Raw genomic sequence first — 20,199 nt, forward strand, 5'->3', positions numbered from 1 at the left:
TTATATTTTTGGCATCACATCAATAAGTCTCTCCCAGAGATTCTAATTCCATCAATTCACTTTACAGCAAATCCTCTATTACAACATTATGTTGGATTCAGTCTGAAAATGTTTATTGTGTGTCCTATAAAAGGACTGTGTTGGAAACCCCTACGGTCTTTTTACAATGAGCCCACTTGACGTTAGCAGTAGGTGAGCACTTAATGAGGAGAAAAGCTTAACTAAATAGCATCAGTTCATGCTGCTGGGAGGAAAACAGCTGTATCCTCTAATGTTTAGCTATTCATTTCCAATCTTCTCATAGATCCGAAGACACGTTATAAATTACCAAAGCCGAAGGGTTTATTCACTAAAACGTTACTTGTTGTAAATTGGAATACAAACTGCAAAAGTAGTAAAACTGTGATTATAGTTGACTTGGAAATTTTTTTTCCAAACCAGCTATTTTGGCATAAATACTGCAATTCCGTTTTTACATCACTAAAGTTGGTGGTTAAGTGAAAAATCCCTCGATGGGCACTGGTCATTAGGAGCGTAAAGATGCCCATTACATAAAATCAAGGTGAGCTAAGGAATGCTTAAAAATGAAGCACTGAAAACTACTCTCCTAATAGACATATGTAATGCCTGTACCTTATTCATGCAGCGTCATGAATTTTAACTTATTTTGTTAAAATCGTCCCATGCCAGTAATTCAAAGTCACACCGTAATAAATGTGTCCCATAAAAGCATTGTAGCAGCTGGTGTCTCTGTTGGTCTTGTTAAAGAGGGAACATGTGTCAAAGTGAAAGTGGATGTCTCAATAGGAAGCCAGGAGTAACAACAAAATGGGAAATAATTAGGACTTAAACAATGTCAGTTACAAAGTACATTTACCAGTCTTAGAATTTTATGTGATTCTAGAAAATAAATGTATGTAATTGCGCGTACATGAAAATACTGCAAGTTAATACATTAAGAGGTTGAATAAGAGCAGCTGCGTGCTTTCAGTGAACAGCGAACCATGTTATGAAAAATTAATGCCATTAATGGTTCTGAAAAAATATTAAACTTGAGAGACAAGAGTGAGCCTTTTTTTTATAAATTTCAGAATCCGGGCAAGCCCATAGTATAAGCAAAGGAAATACAAAAGGATGTGGCATACGTGTGGTCCAAGTAGACATATTTATTTGGAAACGTGACAACATTTCAGCTGTAAAAGACTCTTTAGTCAATGGCTTGAGAAAAGCATTAAGGGTTTTTTAGTCTTCATAAGCCAAGGGGCCAAGATGGAATTTTCCTGTAACACCCGGTTCTACTGTTGTATCTTTTTTATTACATGAGATAATCACTAGATTATCACACTCAAACACTGAGACATACACACACACTCATTCTTGCACTTAAAAAAAAAATAATAATTCTTTACCTTTCCACATTCATCTGATAGACCCCTTTATGTTTGTCTATATTCCCTTACCTTTATGTTCCTCCATCTCCTTCTGTTGTCCATGAAGTCCACCTCAATTTCTGTTTTCCTCTGGACTTGTTGGATTTTTAAAACAGACTGTTCCAGAACAATGACGAGTTCATGGTGGACACCAGTGGTTGACTCCACGGCTTGTATTCTACCTGAAACTACTGCAATCTTTTTTCAGGACTAAAGAATAGACATGTTAATTTGTGGTATTTGTCTTTAAATTAATCAATTTGCTCAATAATGAATGGATTCATTTAAAAAAAAAAAACTCTCGATTCACTTTTTAAATGTATCGACTCATTTAGAGAATGTGGAAGATAGCTTGGAATTCTAACTCTGAATCATGAAAAACTAAAAAAAAAAATCATCTATTGTTATCAAACAAATCAATATTTGTAAAGACAAATACACATGTTTGCTGAACAATATCTGCCTCTATATTCCTTCAAAGAACAACAAGAAGGGTTTTAGGAAGTCTTCTGTTACCAGCAACTGTGTTGTAGACTGTGGTATGGAGACCAACAGGGACCTCCTCTTAGGCATCTACGAAGGATTCACCATATATCTCATTCGATTCATTGACCTGTGGTGTCACATGAGGCCTAGTTGTGTATTGCAACATCTGGAACAGGTCTCATGTATCCAAGTAACTAACAGGCTTTTCTGTTTTACGTTTCTTGATTTTGCAAATCATCTTACGCACCCCTCTACTAAAATACAATTTTATGGATGTACCTTACTGACTCTGAGTGCTGTTTGAGCAAATGTGTAAGCCAATGCCTTTTGTGACCTAACAGCCCAGAAATATCATAATAGGAAAAGTGTTATGCCTTTACTCTAAATTGGTATTGGCGTATTTGGGGATGTGTGCAGCAAGTGTTACAACAGGAATGGACTTGAATATTTTAGTTGGATTACTATGTAGTTACGTGAACTGATAAAAAGACGCACATTGACCACATGTTTTTTAAACTCTTGCAAAAGTCCAACAAAGGAAGAAAAATATTCTACTTTATCGGAAATGTGCAAACAACCCATATGTCACTAACTAAAGTTTTTGGGAGGTTTGTTTCCCACCAGATTCCTAACATACAGAATGATGATTCAAATATTTGAATGATTCCAAAACAAGAACTCGTGCCAATCCCCATTGTTCTGGCCCATGACTTTTAAAGTACTCTTTGTTTGTTCTCTTTATTACCAATTCTTGACTTTGAGAAGTTATTTAAATCAAAACTTCAAACTTTGGCAATGGCTGATCATTTTAACCAGATGTGGGCACAAAAAAAAGATTAATTAGTATGAAATTTGAAACACTTCAAGCTGTTTATACCATCACTGCTTCTACTGGAGGATGTCAGATTAGTTTCCAAAATTCTACACCGTATCAAACCCAATGACACCAGTAATAGTGATTAATGACACTAATTAGGACAATAGACCTTACAATAAATCAAAGAAGAATATTATATGCAATCTGAAGGAATCATCACTTGAACCGTGTATGTAGATTTTCTGAGCCGCTGAATTCATGGTTACGTTATGATATAGCTTTTTTATTTATTTTTTATTTTGTTTTTCTTCAAATTTTTCATAGAAAACAATAGTACATAGAGTTACTTTGCATGACAAGACGTTATCAATGTACATTTGTGCATTCAGTTGGGAAGTAAAATGAGTGAGCAATGTATATTAACAGATTATTTCAAAACAGAGAGACACAACATACATAGTTAACATTGTTTGATGTTACTACACGTCTTTAAATTACATTATTCGGCTCAGGGATGTTAATTTTATGATAGATTTTAGAATGTAAGATATAAGCTGGAGAATTATTCCACCTCTTGATGTGAGGCTGGAGGCACTTGAGGGTTACAGCACCATTGTAAGCAAGCATTATGATCAAAACATCCCTTAGGTATTTAATATCATTGTTTGTTGTATTTGTCAGTTTTTTAGTACTTGTACATTGTATTCAATATTGATGAAATAGCTTTTTTTATTGTTTATTATTTTTTAGAATTGTCCGTAGAGTTTATTTAGAATGATTTAGATCAATTTACTTTACATTACATGCCATGCAAATACACACACAACCTTATATTTATTTTAGTGGTTAGAAGGAGCACTCAGCATAGTGTCAAACTATACCAAAAAATATGTTATTTGGCTTTTTAACATGCATATCTGCCAGCTGCATGCCATAAGCAATGGTTTCATTTTTATCATGTAAGACATTGCTTTTTTATTTCTTTAAGTCTACGATTTTTCCTATTCTCTTGTGTCATAGATCAAAAGTAGATGATATTCAAAAGCTATATCTTACTGTGACAAACTCCCCTTTTCCTGTGAGTTTGCCACGAGTTTTTGGAAGGGCTTGGTTGCCCGCCTCTTGCCCCAGGACTATGGCCCATGTATTAGACTGGGATACAGACTGAAGAAAGGGCTTTTGTTTGTGTCTTTTTTTTTTTTTTAAATTCTTTATTTTTGTAGTGCGTATATTAGTCACAGGCATACATATGGTACCCCAACGGCATTCCATATGCAGGTTTCAATATATCAGTTACAGTAGGGGGTCAATAGACAATGCACTTTTTTTTGTTATAAAACATGCATGAAAAACAGGCGTATAAAACAGGCTTAGAAGACAGGCATATAAATCAGGCTTAGAAAACAGGCTTATATATCAGGCTTAGAAAACAGGTTTATAAATCAGACTTTTAAATCAGGCTTTTTAAATCAGACCTATAGGACAGTGAGTGTGTCCAGGGCCATGAAAGGCAGCAAGGCCATGCGTGTCGCGTATTAACAAGTGACTGGTCCCAGAGGGGCAGCAGGAACCTTCAGGTAGTTGCTTAGAAGTGGTTTGTTAGAGGTGTTGGGCCTGCAAACTTACAGCGTGCAGTAACAGTGGGTTAAAGTAGAATGAGTGAGAGACTAATAGAGTGTGTCTGACGTGCGAGGTGTGTGGATAAGACAAGAGTGGGGTGTCAGATAGCGTTGGAGTGTGGACAGTGTGATGTTAGAAACTTAAAACAGAAGGCATATAACATAAAATAAAGTTCAAGTGTCAGCATATGGTTGCGGGGTAACCTCGGGCAGTCTCTGATAGGCATTCAACCCACTCCCGACTTCAGGATTCGCCGCGGCACAGCCAGCTTTGCCTCCATATCCCAGCGATTCCATCCGGCACTGAGGAGGCAGGATGACTGCAGAGATGTGAGGCTGTGAGACATGGGCATTTTGCTCGGGAGGTGATTCCGCTGGGTGCCCTGCCGAGGTGTAAATTGGTGCGTCGGGCCCCTGGTCCGGCATATGGGCACAGGCGTCGGCCTCGTGGGTTTCAAGCTTGTCCCCTGGCTCCTTGTGGGCAGATGTGGTCTCGGCTGTGCTCGTTGTGGGGCAGAGTATGGAGAAGGGTGCCTGTGCAGGGGCCTGGGAGGAGTAGTGTGTTGGGCTGCGGGGTTGCAGGCGGTCATCCGTTTCACCCGCTGCTTGCGTTTTATCCGCCGCCCCTCCGCTCCGGAGACCCGTAAAGGTCGCTTCTGTTGCCGTCTTCGGTCATTTGGGCGGCCCCGGTTTGGAGTAGCTTGGTCGGCTGACCCGTGAGTGCTGGGGGTATCAAGCACGGCTAGCCTGGCCCAGAAGGCGTCAAACAGGCGGTCTAGCCGCTCCGCCAGAGGGGGCAGAGGTGCAGGGTCCCATGCTTCATCCGCCATGTTGGGTTGTCCTCGTTTTTCGCGGCAGGTAGGCCTCTGTTGGGGCTTCCCTCCTGTGTCACACTCTATGCCGGGATATCCCTCACCGGCAGGGGGGGGGGATAGAGTGTACTGGGGAGACCTCCGGTCCTTGGTGCTGCAATCGGCAGAGGGAGCGGCCGTCTCCCCCATGTCGTTCAGATAGGCCTCGTGCAGGCCGCAGATCTATCCCCAGGTCGTGGCGGTCAGTACCGGCGTAGAGCTTGCTGGCGTTTTGCTGTGTTTGTGGTCCCCCCGTCGCCAGGGTCAGTGCACTAGCTTTTGGGGCCAATTGCTATGGGTCTTGGCAGGCTTCAGGCTTATTGCAGGATTTTTGGCCCGGAGCTCGTCCGCCATGCGACCGCTCAGCTCGGCTGTTGGCTCCGCCCCCGTTTGTGTCTTTTTACCCCAGTTCAGTCTATGGGAACGCCAAATGGATTGTGCCTATAGTGTTCATTTATACGAACAAACTACCGAACAGCCAGACCACACACAAGTGGAGTGTGTCCCTCATTTACCTCCCAGGAGCTGCGGTTAACCTCAGCTAATTGACGAACGGCTGGGTGGTCGCTGTTTGTATAGTCGAACCCGTAGCGGTGGACATCTTGATTAGTCGAACACGTTCAGCGGTGTTTGGTCGTCGAGTTCATGGAACTCAAATCGGACACGCGATGGCACGAACACCGCTGAACTTTACCTTCTCTGAACTTTGATGCTTCGACGGGAGTCGAACGGTGTTCGACAATTCAAACGCCACTTTAACATTGACATTTGCACGAACGTTGCCGTTCATCTATTTGAACTGACTTTAACATGGGAAATAGACTGGTCGCACTGCGGTTGGTAAAAATAGACCTCCATAGACACTTGAACTCCATGGCGATTTGATGTTCGTGGGATGTGAGCGCTGTTCAGATATATTGGGTGCTCAGATCCAAGCTATCTGGGAATATGTCCCATGTGGGGGTTCAGTTTTGTGAAACATAAGTTATGTATTTTAATGTGTTTTTGTTACAGTTTTAACTTAGGAATATTTTCTGTACCTGGAGATAATTAAGTTTACTACAGCCACTTAAGCCAATTATCTCCAGGATAGGGGGGAGAGATTTTACTGTGTATGTGGGAGTGTTACTGTGTTAATTGTTGTTCCTATTGGTTTGTGTCCCTTTTGTCCCAATTTACCATCAGGTCCATGGGGTGTGCCTCTGGCCTTAAAATGTGTATAAAAGAAATGCCTTTATGCTCATTAAACAGGTCATCTTGCACCTTCATGAAGTTTTGGCTCATGTTTGGGGGATTGGAGAACTACACTCTAGGGATTGCTATAATCACTATACCCCCAGGGTTTAATCACTAAGCTCTGGTAAGAACTTGTTCCTGTTCCTGCTCTCTGGATTTAAGAGAGGTCTACCCACTGGGAGCTGGAACCTTGTCTTGGGTCCAGGGTGGGTAGGAGACGGCGAGACCCCAACCAAGCTGCGGCGGTTCGTGGGGTCTGCAGTGGTTATGGTATCTGGTGGAGTGCTTGGAGTCCTCGGGAAGCATTAGGAGCATCCGTCAGCAGAAGGTACACAGTCGGGGTGCCAGGCGTTCCATTATACTTACCAATTTATCACAGACCTCACAAAGTGACCTAAAGCTCTACCAGGATGACCTAACATTAAACATTTTTACTACTATATATACTTTTTTTAAGTATATACAAATCAAAAGCTAGAACTACAAACGGTGATGATGATTATGATGATAATAATAATAATAATAATAAGCACATACATTTTTCTCAAGATAACAAAATATCTATGTAAAGAATTTGACAATCTCACAAAATTCATTTGAATAAATATTTTTACTTGTGCACTTTAAGGCTGATTTTAGTATTATTTTACAGATTTTTATCTGCATTTGGAAGAAAAGATTAATGGGAATGCACTAATTTTGTACATAAATGATTTGTGAAAAATCCCTATGTTAAATGAACCATTTCATAGAACATTATCATTTTGCTTTCTTCTTTGTTTTTTTTCTCTAAAAATAGTTGGTGGGATAGCAATAGTATGTATTTTCACTCCATCCTTAGGGCAAGAAATTAACTGATGCATTCATTCATTTCATATATGTGCTTAATTGCATTATTACTATATGCAGGAAGACTAGCATTGGAAACCTGACACATTTTGTAATTGAAACCCAAACAATCTATAGTGTTTTTGATTGTTTATATTATTTATTTTTCATTGGATGGATAATCCAGGATTTATTGAAGTTGATCAATCCTAATGTAGATGGCTAGAACAGAACTTTCATTGACAATAATGTCTATACATGTATTTGGCTTCGTTTTGGAACATTTAACAACATTCACCTTAAAGCAAGTTTGATTCTTAACCTGCTAAGATGTAGATGTTTCATTGAGAAACCTGGCAAGACCCACTTGCATTGCATTGGGACTGTACTGTAAGCTTCTGTATATATTCTCATACAGTCCACAACCAACACTTTAGAGAAACCTTCAGAGATCAATGTATAAAATCCTGCCCAACATCATCCAGTGGGGAAGATGAGACAATGAGTGTTCTGTTCAATTGTGAAAACATAAATGCAGACTGCAATAACATCTTGGAATGCCTTTTGAACATACGGATTTCTCATTTTATTCAGGCAACTTTATTCACTCAGCCATTTTAAAGATTATCTGTCAAGTCCCCATGCCTCCCCTTGCTTACCACAAACTCCCATGCTATGTCTCACTCTTCATTTGTGGAGATGCAACCGATATGTGCCTCCGAAAGGGATTTTGCCCAACTGATTCGAACCTGTGAATTGGAAGCTAATCTACTTCCCTGCTTCAATGGCAAAGCCACGATCTTCATGTGGTGTGTAGACCGGCTCTCTGAAGGATTCAGCCTACCTAGGCACCCGTGAGCAATCTCTTATAGGGATGGAGGGGTGCAAGTAGGAAGGTGTGTCAGGAGCCCAGGGATGACATGGAGGGGGACATCCTTTCTCATATATATAACTGCCTGTCTCCTAGCCCTTTGCACTCAGTTGTACTTTGGCTACTGGGGTTGATCACTTCAGTGTGTTTATCCTGTCCTCTGCTCGTCTCATCATTTGAACCTGTGCTGTCTGTCCTGATATTTGGCTAGCCCAACTATGTTTCTGCTCATTCCCTATTCATACTGTGTTTGGTGTCTTTCTCTAGCTATCTGCTGTATTCTGGTCTCTATCTACTATAACCTTATAAAACCTTATCGAACAAGTGAGCAACATTTATGGAGCTTACTGAATTAGCGGAGATGCTTATTGCACTGACATGGCAACTGTCCACTCTAACACAAGCCGTAGAAGAACTGCAATTACCAACTGCTGCCCCTATATCTGGGGTACCATAATCATCTCTAGCAGCACATCTACTTCCTCTCCCTGAGCACTATGCCATGGCCCCCAATCCTCAGTTTTTAGGTCTAAATACTATTCCTTCATTACATCCTGTGAACTGATGTTTGACCTAAAACCCCCACCTACCATTCTCATGCTATCAAAGTACTTACTGTTATATCACTCCTTTCTGGCTCCACTCAAGATTGGGCTGATGATCTACTCCGCATTAATGACGCCTGCATTCAAACCTGGGATTTCTTTGTTATTGCTATGTCTTCCATGTATGATAACTCCAACATGCAGGATACCGCTCAAACCACCATCAGAGTATTAGGTCAAGGGATTAGTAAACATAGAAGTGCCTACCACATATGTGGCACTGTGAAGAATGCAAAGACTGGAGGAAGTTGTGAGGTTTGAGCTCAATATAAATAACCTATTTAAAATGACACATAACCAATAACTGATTAATGTTTTTTGTAATTATACTTACCAAGACACTGGCAGAATTATTTACTAAAGTGAGAATTGTCAGGTATTTAAAGTGAATTCTTAGTAAATTTCAAATTTAAGGTCAAAGTAGCTGTACTGGATGTTGAACTTACTTAGATCATTTTTTCCAGTTTTGGGGAATGCAAAGTGTGAAATTTACTTGATATTCCAAACAATTCTCTCTTTGGTAAATAAGCATGTCTGCATTCGACCCTTGACCCCACCCTGAGTCACAATAACACATTTGACACTTCTATAAAAAACATCAAGAAAATAGAGGGATATTGTTTCCACACTGCTTGATCGTGGAAATGCCTGTTGCTTTTTTAGCATTAATAGATTGCTGAAAGTTTATATAATATATTTTAAATTCATTTTATAGTGTGTATTGTAGCCTGTGTACTGAAATGTGATGTACAGTATTTAGAGTATTTTATTCAGTGTGCTAAGCTTAGCATGATTTCAGACATTCTGTATATATTAGGCTTGGGGCTTTCTGAATGATTATAAACCCCCAAACACATCTGTTTAAGAAATGATTTAATCATCTGTTTGCTGGTGATCATAAATGCGCACCACAAATACTGCAAACTATTACCTTTTTGTTCTCATTCACAGGTACTAATAAAATTTGGTAATTTAACATATGAGCTTTGGTCTCAACATGGTATACAAGGTGCTCAATGGAAGAGAGCGGAAGTGTTTTTGGGAACTTTGTCTAACTTTCAGGTTTGTACTTACTTTCTATGTTATTTTGTGGTTTTTTCCCTTTTGTGAAAAACAAATAATATTTTTTTTTTTAAATGAAAATTATAAAAACTATTGTATTGTTTAATATTATTGATTTAATATATTAAGCCCTACAGATTAACTTCAGTTATATCATGTGCATTCACGCTATTCCGTTGCTGCGTATATTATTACTGTATGTAATTATTACAGGGTTATTAATTCAACTTAGAATCATAAGGTATATAACTTTTTAGGTCAGAAGAACCACATTTGAAATCCTTTCCAGCTCAGATGTTTTCCAGCTGGATCTTTTTGGCCTTATGTTTTGCAAATTCCCTGGTCAATGTCTAGTTTAGTGAATAGCTTGTTAGTGATATATTAATCTTCTTGAGGTTAAGAGAAAGAGAATAGTGATGTCCCGAACGGTTCGCTGGCGAATAGTTCCGGGCAAACATCGCGCGTTCGCTTTCGCCCCCTATTACTATTTAAAAAAAAAAAGGGTCCCCCCTCCCTGAGCGGGTGGGGGCCCTAAAGTAAAAAAGTGGGGAGGACCTATTGTCCTCCCCCCTGGCCCCCACCCCTGAGCGGTGGGTGCAGGCCCTAAACACAAATTGGGGGGGACCTAATGTCCTTCCCCCTTGCCCCCACCCCTGAGCGGCGGGTGGGGGCCCTAAATACAAATTGGGGGGGGGACCTATTGTCCTCCCCGCGGCAACCACCCCTGAGCGGCGGGTGGGGGCCCTAAATACCAATAGGGGGGGACCTATTGTCCTCCTCCCGGCCCCCACCCCTGAGCAGCGGGTGGGGGCCCTAAATACCAATAGGGGGGGCCAATTTCCTCCCCCCCGGCCCCCACACCTGAGCGGCGGGTGGGGGCCCTAAATACCAATAGGGGGGGACCTATTGTCCTCCCCCCCTGGCCCCCACCCCTGAGCGGCGGGTGGGGGCTCTAAATACCAATAGGGGGGACCTATTGGCCTCCCCCCGGCGCCCACCCCTGAGCGGAGGGTGGGGGCCCTAAATACCAATAGGGGGGGAACCTATTGTCCTCCCCCCAGCCCCCACACCTGAGCGGCGGGTGGGGGCCCTAAAAAAATGTCCCTCCCAGGTGACTAGGGGTCCCCAAACCCCTAGTCACCCCCTCCCCCCCCAAAAAAATGATCCCCCTACCTACCCCCCTCACCCTAAAAATAATGAGGGGGGAACATTTAACTAGGAAACTGTAAAAAAAAATAACTTACCATTCAATGTTTTCTTTTTTTCAGCCCCCAAAAGGCCAAATAAATATCCATAATAACCGACGCAATAAGAAAGAAAAAAAAATCCATCTTCACCCGGCAAGGGCTCCGTGCAGACTGAGCTCTGCAGGGTGGGGGAAGGCTTATAAAGCCTTGCCCCGCCCTTCAATTAGGCTCAGAGCACTCTGATTGGTGGGTTTAAGCCATCCAATCAGAATGCTCTGACAGGTAAATGAAGAGACTGACAGGTAAGTCTCTACATTTACCTGTTACAGCACTCTGATTGGTTGGTTTGAAATCCACCAATCAGAGTGCTCAGTGTCATTTTACACAGCATGGGAAAGTTCTGTGGAATTTTTCCACGCTGTGTAATTTGACTCATAACACTCGGATTGGTGGATTGAGTACAGGGGAATATTCACTAAGTACCAAACATTGTTATACAGTGGAATATTCACTAAATACTAAACATTGTTATATAGGGGAATATTCACTAAATGCCAAACATTGTTACACAGGGGAATATTCATTAAATACCAAACATTGCTATATAGGGGAATATTCACTAAATACCAAAGATTGTTATATAGGGGAATATTCACTAAATACCAAACATTGTTATATAAGGGAATATTCACTAAATGCCAAACAATGTTATACAGGGGAATATTCACTAAATACTAAACATTGTTATATAGAGGAATATTCACTAAATGCCAAACTAAATGCCAAACATTGTTATACAGGGGAATATTCACTAAATACCAAACATTGTTATATAGGGGAATATTCACTAAATACCAAACATTGTTATACAGGGGAATATTCACTAAATGCCAAACATTGTTATACAATTGTTATACAATGGCTGGTTTAAGCCAATCAGAGTGCTCTTTGTAATTTTACACAGCGTGGGAAAATTCCACAGAACTTTCCCACGCTGTGTAAAATTACACAGAGCACTGTGATTGGATGGATTTCAAGCCCACCAATCAGAGTGCTCTTTGTCATTTTACACAGCGTGGGAAAATTCCAAAGAACTTTCCCACGCTGTGTAAAATGACAACGAGCACTCTGATTGGCTTAAACCCACCAATCAGAGTGTTCTTAGCCTAATTGCAGGGCGGGGCAAGGCTTTATAAGCCTTCCCCCGCCCTGCGTAGCTCAGTCTGCGTGGAGCCCTCCATGGGTGAAGATGGATTATTTTTTTGCGCTCGGGTTTTTTATTTTATTTTAAGTTCGTCGGGTATGATGGCTTTTTATTTGGCCTTTTTTGGGGCTGAAAAATTAAGATTTTAGAAAAAAGAAGACGTCAAATGGTAAGTTATTTTTTTTTTACAGGTTAGTTATTTTATTCCCCCCTCACTATTTTTAGGGTGAGGGGGGTAGGTAGGGGATAGGTTGTATTTGGGTGGGGGGGGGGTGTCTAGGGGCTTGGCACCCTAGTCACCTTGATTGGGGGGGAATTTTCATTTAGGGCCCCGACCTGCCGCTCAGGGGTGGGGGCCGGGGGGGAGGACGGTAGGTCACCCCCCCACCATTATTATCTAGGGTCCCCACCCAATGCTCAGGGGTGGGGGCAGGGGGGGACAGTAGGTCCCCCCTTATTGTTTTTTTAGGGCCCCCACCCACCGCTCAGGGGTGGGGGCCGGGGGGGAGGACGGTAGGCCCCCCCACCATTATTATCTAGGGCCCCCACCCACCGCTCAGGGGTGGGGGCCTGGGGGGGACAGTAGGTCCCCCCTTTATTGTTTTTTTAGGACCCCCACCCACCGTTCAGGGGGCCTTTAGGGTTTTTTGTGGGTTTTAAAATTCGCCTGCCTATTGAAGTCTATGGCGGTTCACCGGGTTCGCCCGTTCGCGAACATTTGCGGAAGTTCGCGTTCGCCGTTCGCGAACCGAAAATTTTATGTTCGTGACATCACTAAAAGAGAACTATGAATGCAATGTGACCAAATATGAAGACAACGTGACCATGAATTTAGTGAAAATAGTTTCTGCTCGTTATGGCTTACTATTTGGCTGTAATTTTCAGGCTAACTTGAGTACAGGAATTGTAACAGATATAAATAATTTATATAGCTATAAAGTTTACTTAATTTGAGTCAAACAAGTGCGTGACATCTTAAGATTGCAAGAACAGAGAAAAAGAAACTGCATTAACTGCGACACAGTTGGTACATAAGATAGAATTGTTACATCTTAAAGGTAGAAGTATATAGAGCATAGTATCGTGATAAGAATTAAATAAAAGTAACAGTTAAATATCAGTAGTATGATTACAAGCTCGTTGGGGGGTAACAGGGGAAGGAAAATTGTAGATAAAAAAAGAGATTGGGTTAAACAAGAAAGTAAATGTCCCATGGGAGAGGGCACACACAAGGTGGGAACACACGTCTCGATGGAACTACCCAGGGCTAAATTTTTACTAAAGGTTGAGGAATGTGAGCCCAGGCTGCATATATTTTATGTTAATTTGTTTTCCCCTTTTTTTGCAATGCAAGTAGACATTCATATTTATGTATCTCCATGTGTACAAAATGAAATTATTTTTGAACTGACAGGTGCATATGAATAAACACACATGCACGCACACACGCACAAACGCACAGACACAAACACACACATATGTACACTCACTATTATACTGATGGTATTTTTGTATGAACCTCCTAAGTAGCATCTCATGCAAATATTTTCAATCAAAGAATTTACCCCATTGAATTTTCACAAACTCTTACATTTTCAAATTTGACGTACAGTAATCGGAAATAAGAACAATCTGCCACATTTTTTTTTTTTAATAGAAATTACAATTATTTGTGGGGTATTTAAGAAATACAGCAAGCATACGAGTGAATCATTTTAATTCCCTGGTATAGCAGGTTATATCAGTACTTTTCTCTCAAAATCACTGCATAGAAACCACCAATCTCTCTGGCACTCTCTAGCAAATTATTTTGTTCAATAAAACACCTTCAATAACCTTCGCAACCACACAATGCTGTGCCTCCCGTTTTCTAAGCCTCATGATATACCACACAGAGTATAACAGAATGTCGTATTTACAGAATTAAAAATGAAATATAATTCCATACACAATGTCAGCAGCATATCCATTAATTGGACTTACCATATGTTCAGCAACGTTCTCCCTGCCGAATAATTAGTACAATATGTATTTCTGTTAGAGAATCTAGCCTAACATTTTATATTCCTGTACATTTTGCAAAACAGTCTATCAAATGCAGAGAGGATAATGTTGTTGTTTTTTCTGATAATGTCTAGGTAATGAAGCATTCTGTTGCCAAAAAATAAATAAATACAAAAAAAAGAAAGAAAAATAGAATTACAAAAATTTGTAATAAGTAGATAGGTATTATTTTTATAACATGGCTAGGTAATAGGTAGATAGTGATAATATTTATAACATAAGTATGTAATAAGTAGATAGGTATGTTTTCTAAAAATGTGAGTATGCAATAAGTCGATAGGTATGATTTTATAACATGGATAGGCAATAAGTGGATAGGTATGATATTTGTAATAAGATAAGCTAATAAATGGATAAGTATGATATTTACAACATGAGTAGGTAATAAGTGGATAAGTGTAATTATAACATAGATACGCACGAAGTGGATAAGTATTATATTTATAACAGAAATAATACGAGGATAATTATAATATTTACAACATGTATAGGTAATAGGTGGATAGTGATAATATTTATACTAAGGATAGGTAATAAGTGGATAAGTATGATTTTTAAAATATGGAAAGATAATAAGTGAATATTTATAACATGGATAGGTGATAAGTGGATAGATATAAAATTTCTAACATGTATAATATATGGAATAAGTAATAATTAATAAGTGGATAATTATAATATTTCTAACATGTATAGGTAATATGTGGATAAGTCTAATATTTGCAACATATATTAGGCATTAAGTGGACAATTATAAATGGTATATAATGCATGGGTAACAAGTAAAGAGGGATAATATATATCTATCTATATATATATATATATATATATATATATATACCATGAATAGGAAATAAGTAGATCGTTATAACATTAATTACATGGTTTGACTGCTTACATTAAGGTGGTGGTGGTGGTGGTGGTGCGGGGGGGGGGGATTCTGGGGCACTCATTGCACCATTACTACTACAGCGTGCTTTAGTTGTTATGGTGCTTTGAGTGTTCCTTTAAATTTCCATTTTCCGGCCGCAATGAAACAGTTGATTTCACATGTGCATTATTTGTTATTAGCAGCGAAGCTCAGCAGGAAAGAATTGATGTTGCGAGCTAATCTTTTTTTAAATAAACTGTTATTCATTATATAAGTCGTCAGCTAAATTATTCACTCTTCATTTACTGTAATTATTGTTAAAATCTTTTCTGTATAGGATTAAGATTACATTGCATCTGCCGTGCCTTTCAATCTCAGAAACTTCAAAAGGCTGCCAGGTTTAATTTAGAATTCCTAATATGTTCATTAGCGAACATGAAAGTGTTGGCAGGTCCTTTGGTAAAAATGAACTAAAACTCATTTGATATGCTTCCAAGTGGTCATGGTGGCATAGAGCAAGCCGTAACCTTTGTTCATGGCATTGTACATTCTATACTTGCTTGATATTTGCATCCTGTTAGGTTGTGTAGGGGGTAACTAGCTGTAGCTCACTGGCTCACCTACAAGAGGTCTCTGAGGTTTATCTCTTGTGGAGAGATGACCTGCCTTCAGTGTATGATTAGACAGAGATACGCACGTAATTATTTCTTGTGAAACAGAGCAAACAAGCTAGAGCTTCATTGGAAAAGCTGTTGGAGTAAAACTCAGTTAGTGCCTTAATCATAATTGTCTTATTATAGTGAAGACTGTTTACTATGCCACTGTAATGTGTCTATAAATGGTCAATCCTTCACTAAAAGGGACACTCCACGGCTGAAATATATACAGCTTTCTGCAAAACCTACAGTTCTATTGTTTGTAGCCTTTGCAAGCCCTTCCCTTCTAACTCCGCCCAGACTTTCCGTTGCTGTCCAATAACAGACTTTCCAATGCAGCTCAATGAGAAGTCTTTGCAAGGCAGGTGCTCTAGGCAATTGCTGCCTCTTGAATTCAGTTCTACAGAGCTGTAGCAACTGGACTGGTTGTGTGCTTGAAAGCCGAGCAGCGTAATCAGGTTAGTTTATAAAAGTGTGACTTTCTATTGAAATCTGCACTTCAAATCTGACAAGGGAGAATGCACTAGTCCCAAGGAACACAATAAAGAAAGAAATGTGCCCTAACACAAACATGCACGTCTCTCAGTCATAATGTATATTCATAAAATGTATGCAAACACGCATTGTGACACATGGTCAGAAAGGATCGGTACCTGAGCCTCACGCTACGATCCAGGAAAGATGCCAATGTGGGTATAATGTGGGGAAACAAGTCCCATGCTTGCAGGTGAGTTTTTTAATTACTATATAGTCTTCAGGTTAAGGTTAAGATTCAAGATAAAATTGTATTTTTTTTTTTTTACAGAGAAAGGCTGTGAATGTCAGTTTAAGAAAACTCTGGGCACCATAACAACTTAATCGCAATTAACTTGTTATGGTGAGAGTAGGTTTCTGGTCCTGGTCTATCTTCAGGGGGTTAAACTGTTTATGAATGGTTTAACCCCAAAGTCTACAACCCAGCACCCCTCAACTCTGCTCCTTCAATTTCATTTCAGTTCCCGATGGAAGCCTTGAACTTAAACAGAAGTCAGTGCCAGATTGAACACTTTTGGGGTTAAACAGTTATTTCATGATTTAATTTCTGAATGTAAACTGGCACTCAGTATCTCCTTGCACCATAACAACTTCATTTTGCTAAAGTTGTTATGGTGCCTGGAACACTTAAAAGGAACACTTCAAGCACCATGAGCAGTAAATCCTACTATGGTGGGTATGGCACCGTCCCAGAATAATTTGCTGTTTAAGAATGGTTTGACAACTTACCTGGATCCCCATTGGGTGCCTGCTGCTGTGCTGCTTACGGATTATCCTGCAAAAGAATCCCATTAGTTCCAATGAGCAAAGAAGGGTCATTCTCATTGACTGAGAGCTTCAGCTGTATCAGTCCCTACCTAAGGAGAGACATGCAGCAATGTTGTCCAGGGGACCCACATACATTTTTAAATTGTCTTAAACTGTTTGACAAACTGCTTTGTGAGGGTGCCAGGGAACTCCTGGAACCAAAGCCACTGTGGTGGCTATAGAGGAAAACTATTGAGGTGGAGATGTTGTACAAAGTTGAAAGACTTGACATATTGATGTGCAGTTACACATTTTTCATACATTTGTGGTTGAATCCCTGTTGTGTTTTTAAGGATTTTCTTCTCAGGGTTACACATTATCCAACTCCAACTCATCACCAGTTATAGATATTCACGATACACTTTTGTTTTTGCAGATTGTTCTTCAAGCCTTACGTGGTGTTAGCTATGTAGGAGATGTGACTGTGGATGACATTTCCTTTGAAAACTGTGCACCAATGCTGATTCCAAACAAGGATTGTACACCCAATGAATTTATGTGTTCAAATAAATACTGTATTCCTAAGAATAACTTGTGTGACTTTGTAAATGACTGCGCAGATAACTCCGATGAGAATCCTTATATATGTGGTAAGTTCACCTGGTAAGAGAAAGATATATATGTACACATGTTTCCGTCCGTCTGTCTGTTTGTCTGTCATATTCCTATCTTTATCTTTATATTAATCACAAAGTAACTGAGACGACTGATGAAAATGTTATTCTAGCATACCTAAAACAAGGATAGAGTTATTCACTAAGCTCCACATTTTGATGAATTGATTCCAAGTAGTAAAACTAAGGTAGAAGGAGCCAAGTTGTGACCATGGCTAATTTGGAGGATTTTTCCAGGTCAGCTATTTATAACCCAGTTTTTCCATTCGTATTTAAAGGGACATTCCGTCGGACAAATGCTAAATAAATCCAAATCACTGTTTGGTCGATACGCCGCAAATGACATGTATGTTTTCTGATTATAATTTTTTTTACATTGGAGTAATATCTAAAAACATCTTGCAAAACCTGTAATTATCTTGTCTACAGTCTTTGCAAGCCCTCCCCTTCTAACACCGCCCAGACTTTCTGTGGCTGTCCAATCACAGGCTTTCCAATGAAGCTCAATGATAAGTCTAAGCAAGGCAGGTGCTCTGAGCAATTGCTGCCTTGTGAGTTTAGCTCCACTAAGCTAACCAAACCAGGAAGTAACAGGTCTGGTTGTCTGACAGTCAGGGAAGTGTAGCAAGGTTAACTTAGAAAAGTGCAAATTTCTATTGAATTTAGTACTTTTTGCTAAATGAAAAAAAGAGGACACACTTTTCACACATAAAGCTTTTCAGCAAGCTAAAATGCTTTTGGGGCCCCTTAAATGTGCAAACAATCAGAGTTTATTGAATAAGCCTGTTAATAAATACTATATAAAATAAGTAAAAAATACACATAAAATAAGTATCTGAAGTAAATAACCATAAAGTGCTATCATCTAAATAAATATAAAATATAATTGCCTTTTTTCTCAGTTATGTCACATTTGTTGTGTAACATGTTATGTTTCAGGATCATTTTTATCACACTGTAACTTTGAATACGATATGTGTGACTGGAAACAAGATGAAAACGATGACTTTGATTGGAATCTTCGAGCTGGGAGTACGCCAAGCTTTGGTACTGGGCCAGCTACTGATCATACCATGCAGAACCCTTTTGGCTATTATGTTTTCATAGAGAGCACTTACCCACATTTGCCAGGAGAAGTTGCAAAGCTCTCAGGACCAATGATAAGCAGATGGAGCAAAGACTGTAATGTAAGTATCTTAAACAGTCAAAGCAAGATTAAATGAGCATGCATCCTTTTGAGACAACTGTTTCATTCAAAGTCTTTGCTAACTAAAGCAGGTAAATATGATTTTTTCATATTTACCTGCTTCTTCTCCCATGTGTTTTCCGCACCTACCTGAAGGAGGACATTGATCCAAACAATTGATGTTCTTTCCCTGGGTGGGCAGAAAAATTGCATTGTGCATGGTCGACTCGCCCACCCACGCACAAATGAAAGATCTTCAGTGTCAATAAGTGACATTGTGATATCCTAAGATTAGTATCGGCTGTGCATTTGCATCATGCATGTTCACGTTTGGAGTTCCCTCAGATGAAAAGCATTACCTTGATGATGAGCATCTACCCTAGACAACAAGTGTTTACTTGTTAACAGAGTGGTCGTTTGTCTCACTGAGCTTCTATCACAGATTTACAGCTAGCCAAGCTCTGCAAATCACTTCCATGCTTACATTCTGCTTGTCTTCTAAGTTAGGTCAAGTCCCAATATTGTACCATAAAACTCTCTTCAGTGAAGCAGTGAACATCAGTGATTGTCTAGTTTCAGAAATCTACTTAATGCTATCCAGACAGACAGGATAATGGTCAGCATTTTTTTTGCACGACTAATTAAATGATGATGATCTAAAGCATAATTAATTAAGCCCAGAAAGCAGCCATGCAGAAAGGTTATATTATGTAGATATTAAATGGCATGCTACGAACCACAAACAAACCATCACAGTTAATCTAGTGGGGCGTCCTATAGGAAACTAGATCTCACCAGAAATGTATAATCTGTTCTTTACTTTCCCTGTTCCATTATAGAATAAGCCACTTAATTAATAACTGAAGAGCTGTATAGAGCTGCCTGTACTATGCTCAGCCCCCATTATCACCCTGTCATTCACATCCACACTTACCCCTTACACTGTCAACTTTTCACTTTTACTCTCCCACCCCCACACTTTGACGGTTGCAATCAACCTGTCACACTCACTCTGTCACAGTAAGCCTCATACACAGTCATCCACTCACAAACAGAAAACACACACATAGTCACCCCTCACACAAAACACAACCTTGACATAAGAACAACTCAAACATCAAAACCAAAAGCATCCCATCAAACACACAACACATTGCAAGAGTGCCCCCAGATAAACATCCCCATACTCTCCCCACACACAATCAACCTGTCATACTCACCCATATAATCTCCCTATCGCACTCATGCCACACACAATCACTCTCCCACAC

At 39.8% G+C, this 20,199-nt stretch overlaps 1 protein-coding gene across 1 annotated transcript in view; it reads left to right on the forward strand.

Annotated features, from left to right (window-relative positions):
* MALRD1 (MAM and LDL receptor class A domain containing 1) overlaps nt 1–20,199 on the forward strand; it is a 293,099-nt gene that overhangs the window by 141,512 nt on the left and 131,388 nt on the right. Inside the window, exons 19-21 of the mRNA XM_063453142.1 lie at nt 9,695–9,805; nt 17,505–17,718; nt 18,682–18,929. Coding sequence (XP_063309212.1) covers nt 9,695–9,805; nt 17,505–17,718; nt 18,682–18,929 — 573 coding nt within the window. The remainder of the gene's footprint in view (nt 1–9,694; nt 9,806–17,504; nt 17,719–18,681; nt 18,930–20,199) is intronic.

The sequence above is a fragment of the Pelobates fuscus genome, chromosome 4, assembly GCF_036172605.1.
Source record: "Pelobates fuscus isolate aPelFus1 chromosome 4, aPelFus1.pri, whole genome shotgun sequence".
Lineage (NCBI taxonomy): Eukaryota > Metazoa > Chordata > Amphibia > Anura > Pelobatidae > Pelobates > Pelobates fuscus.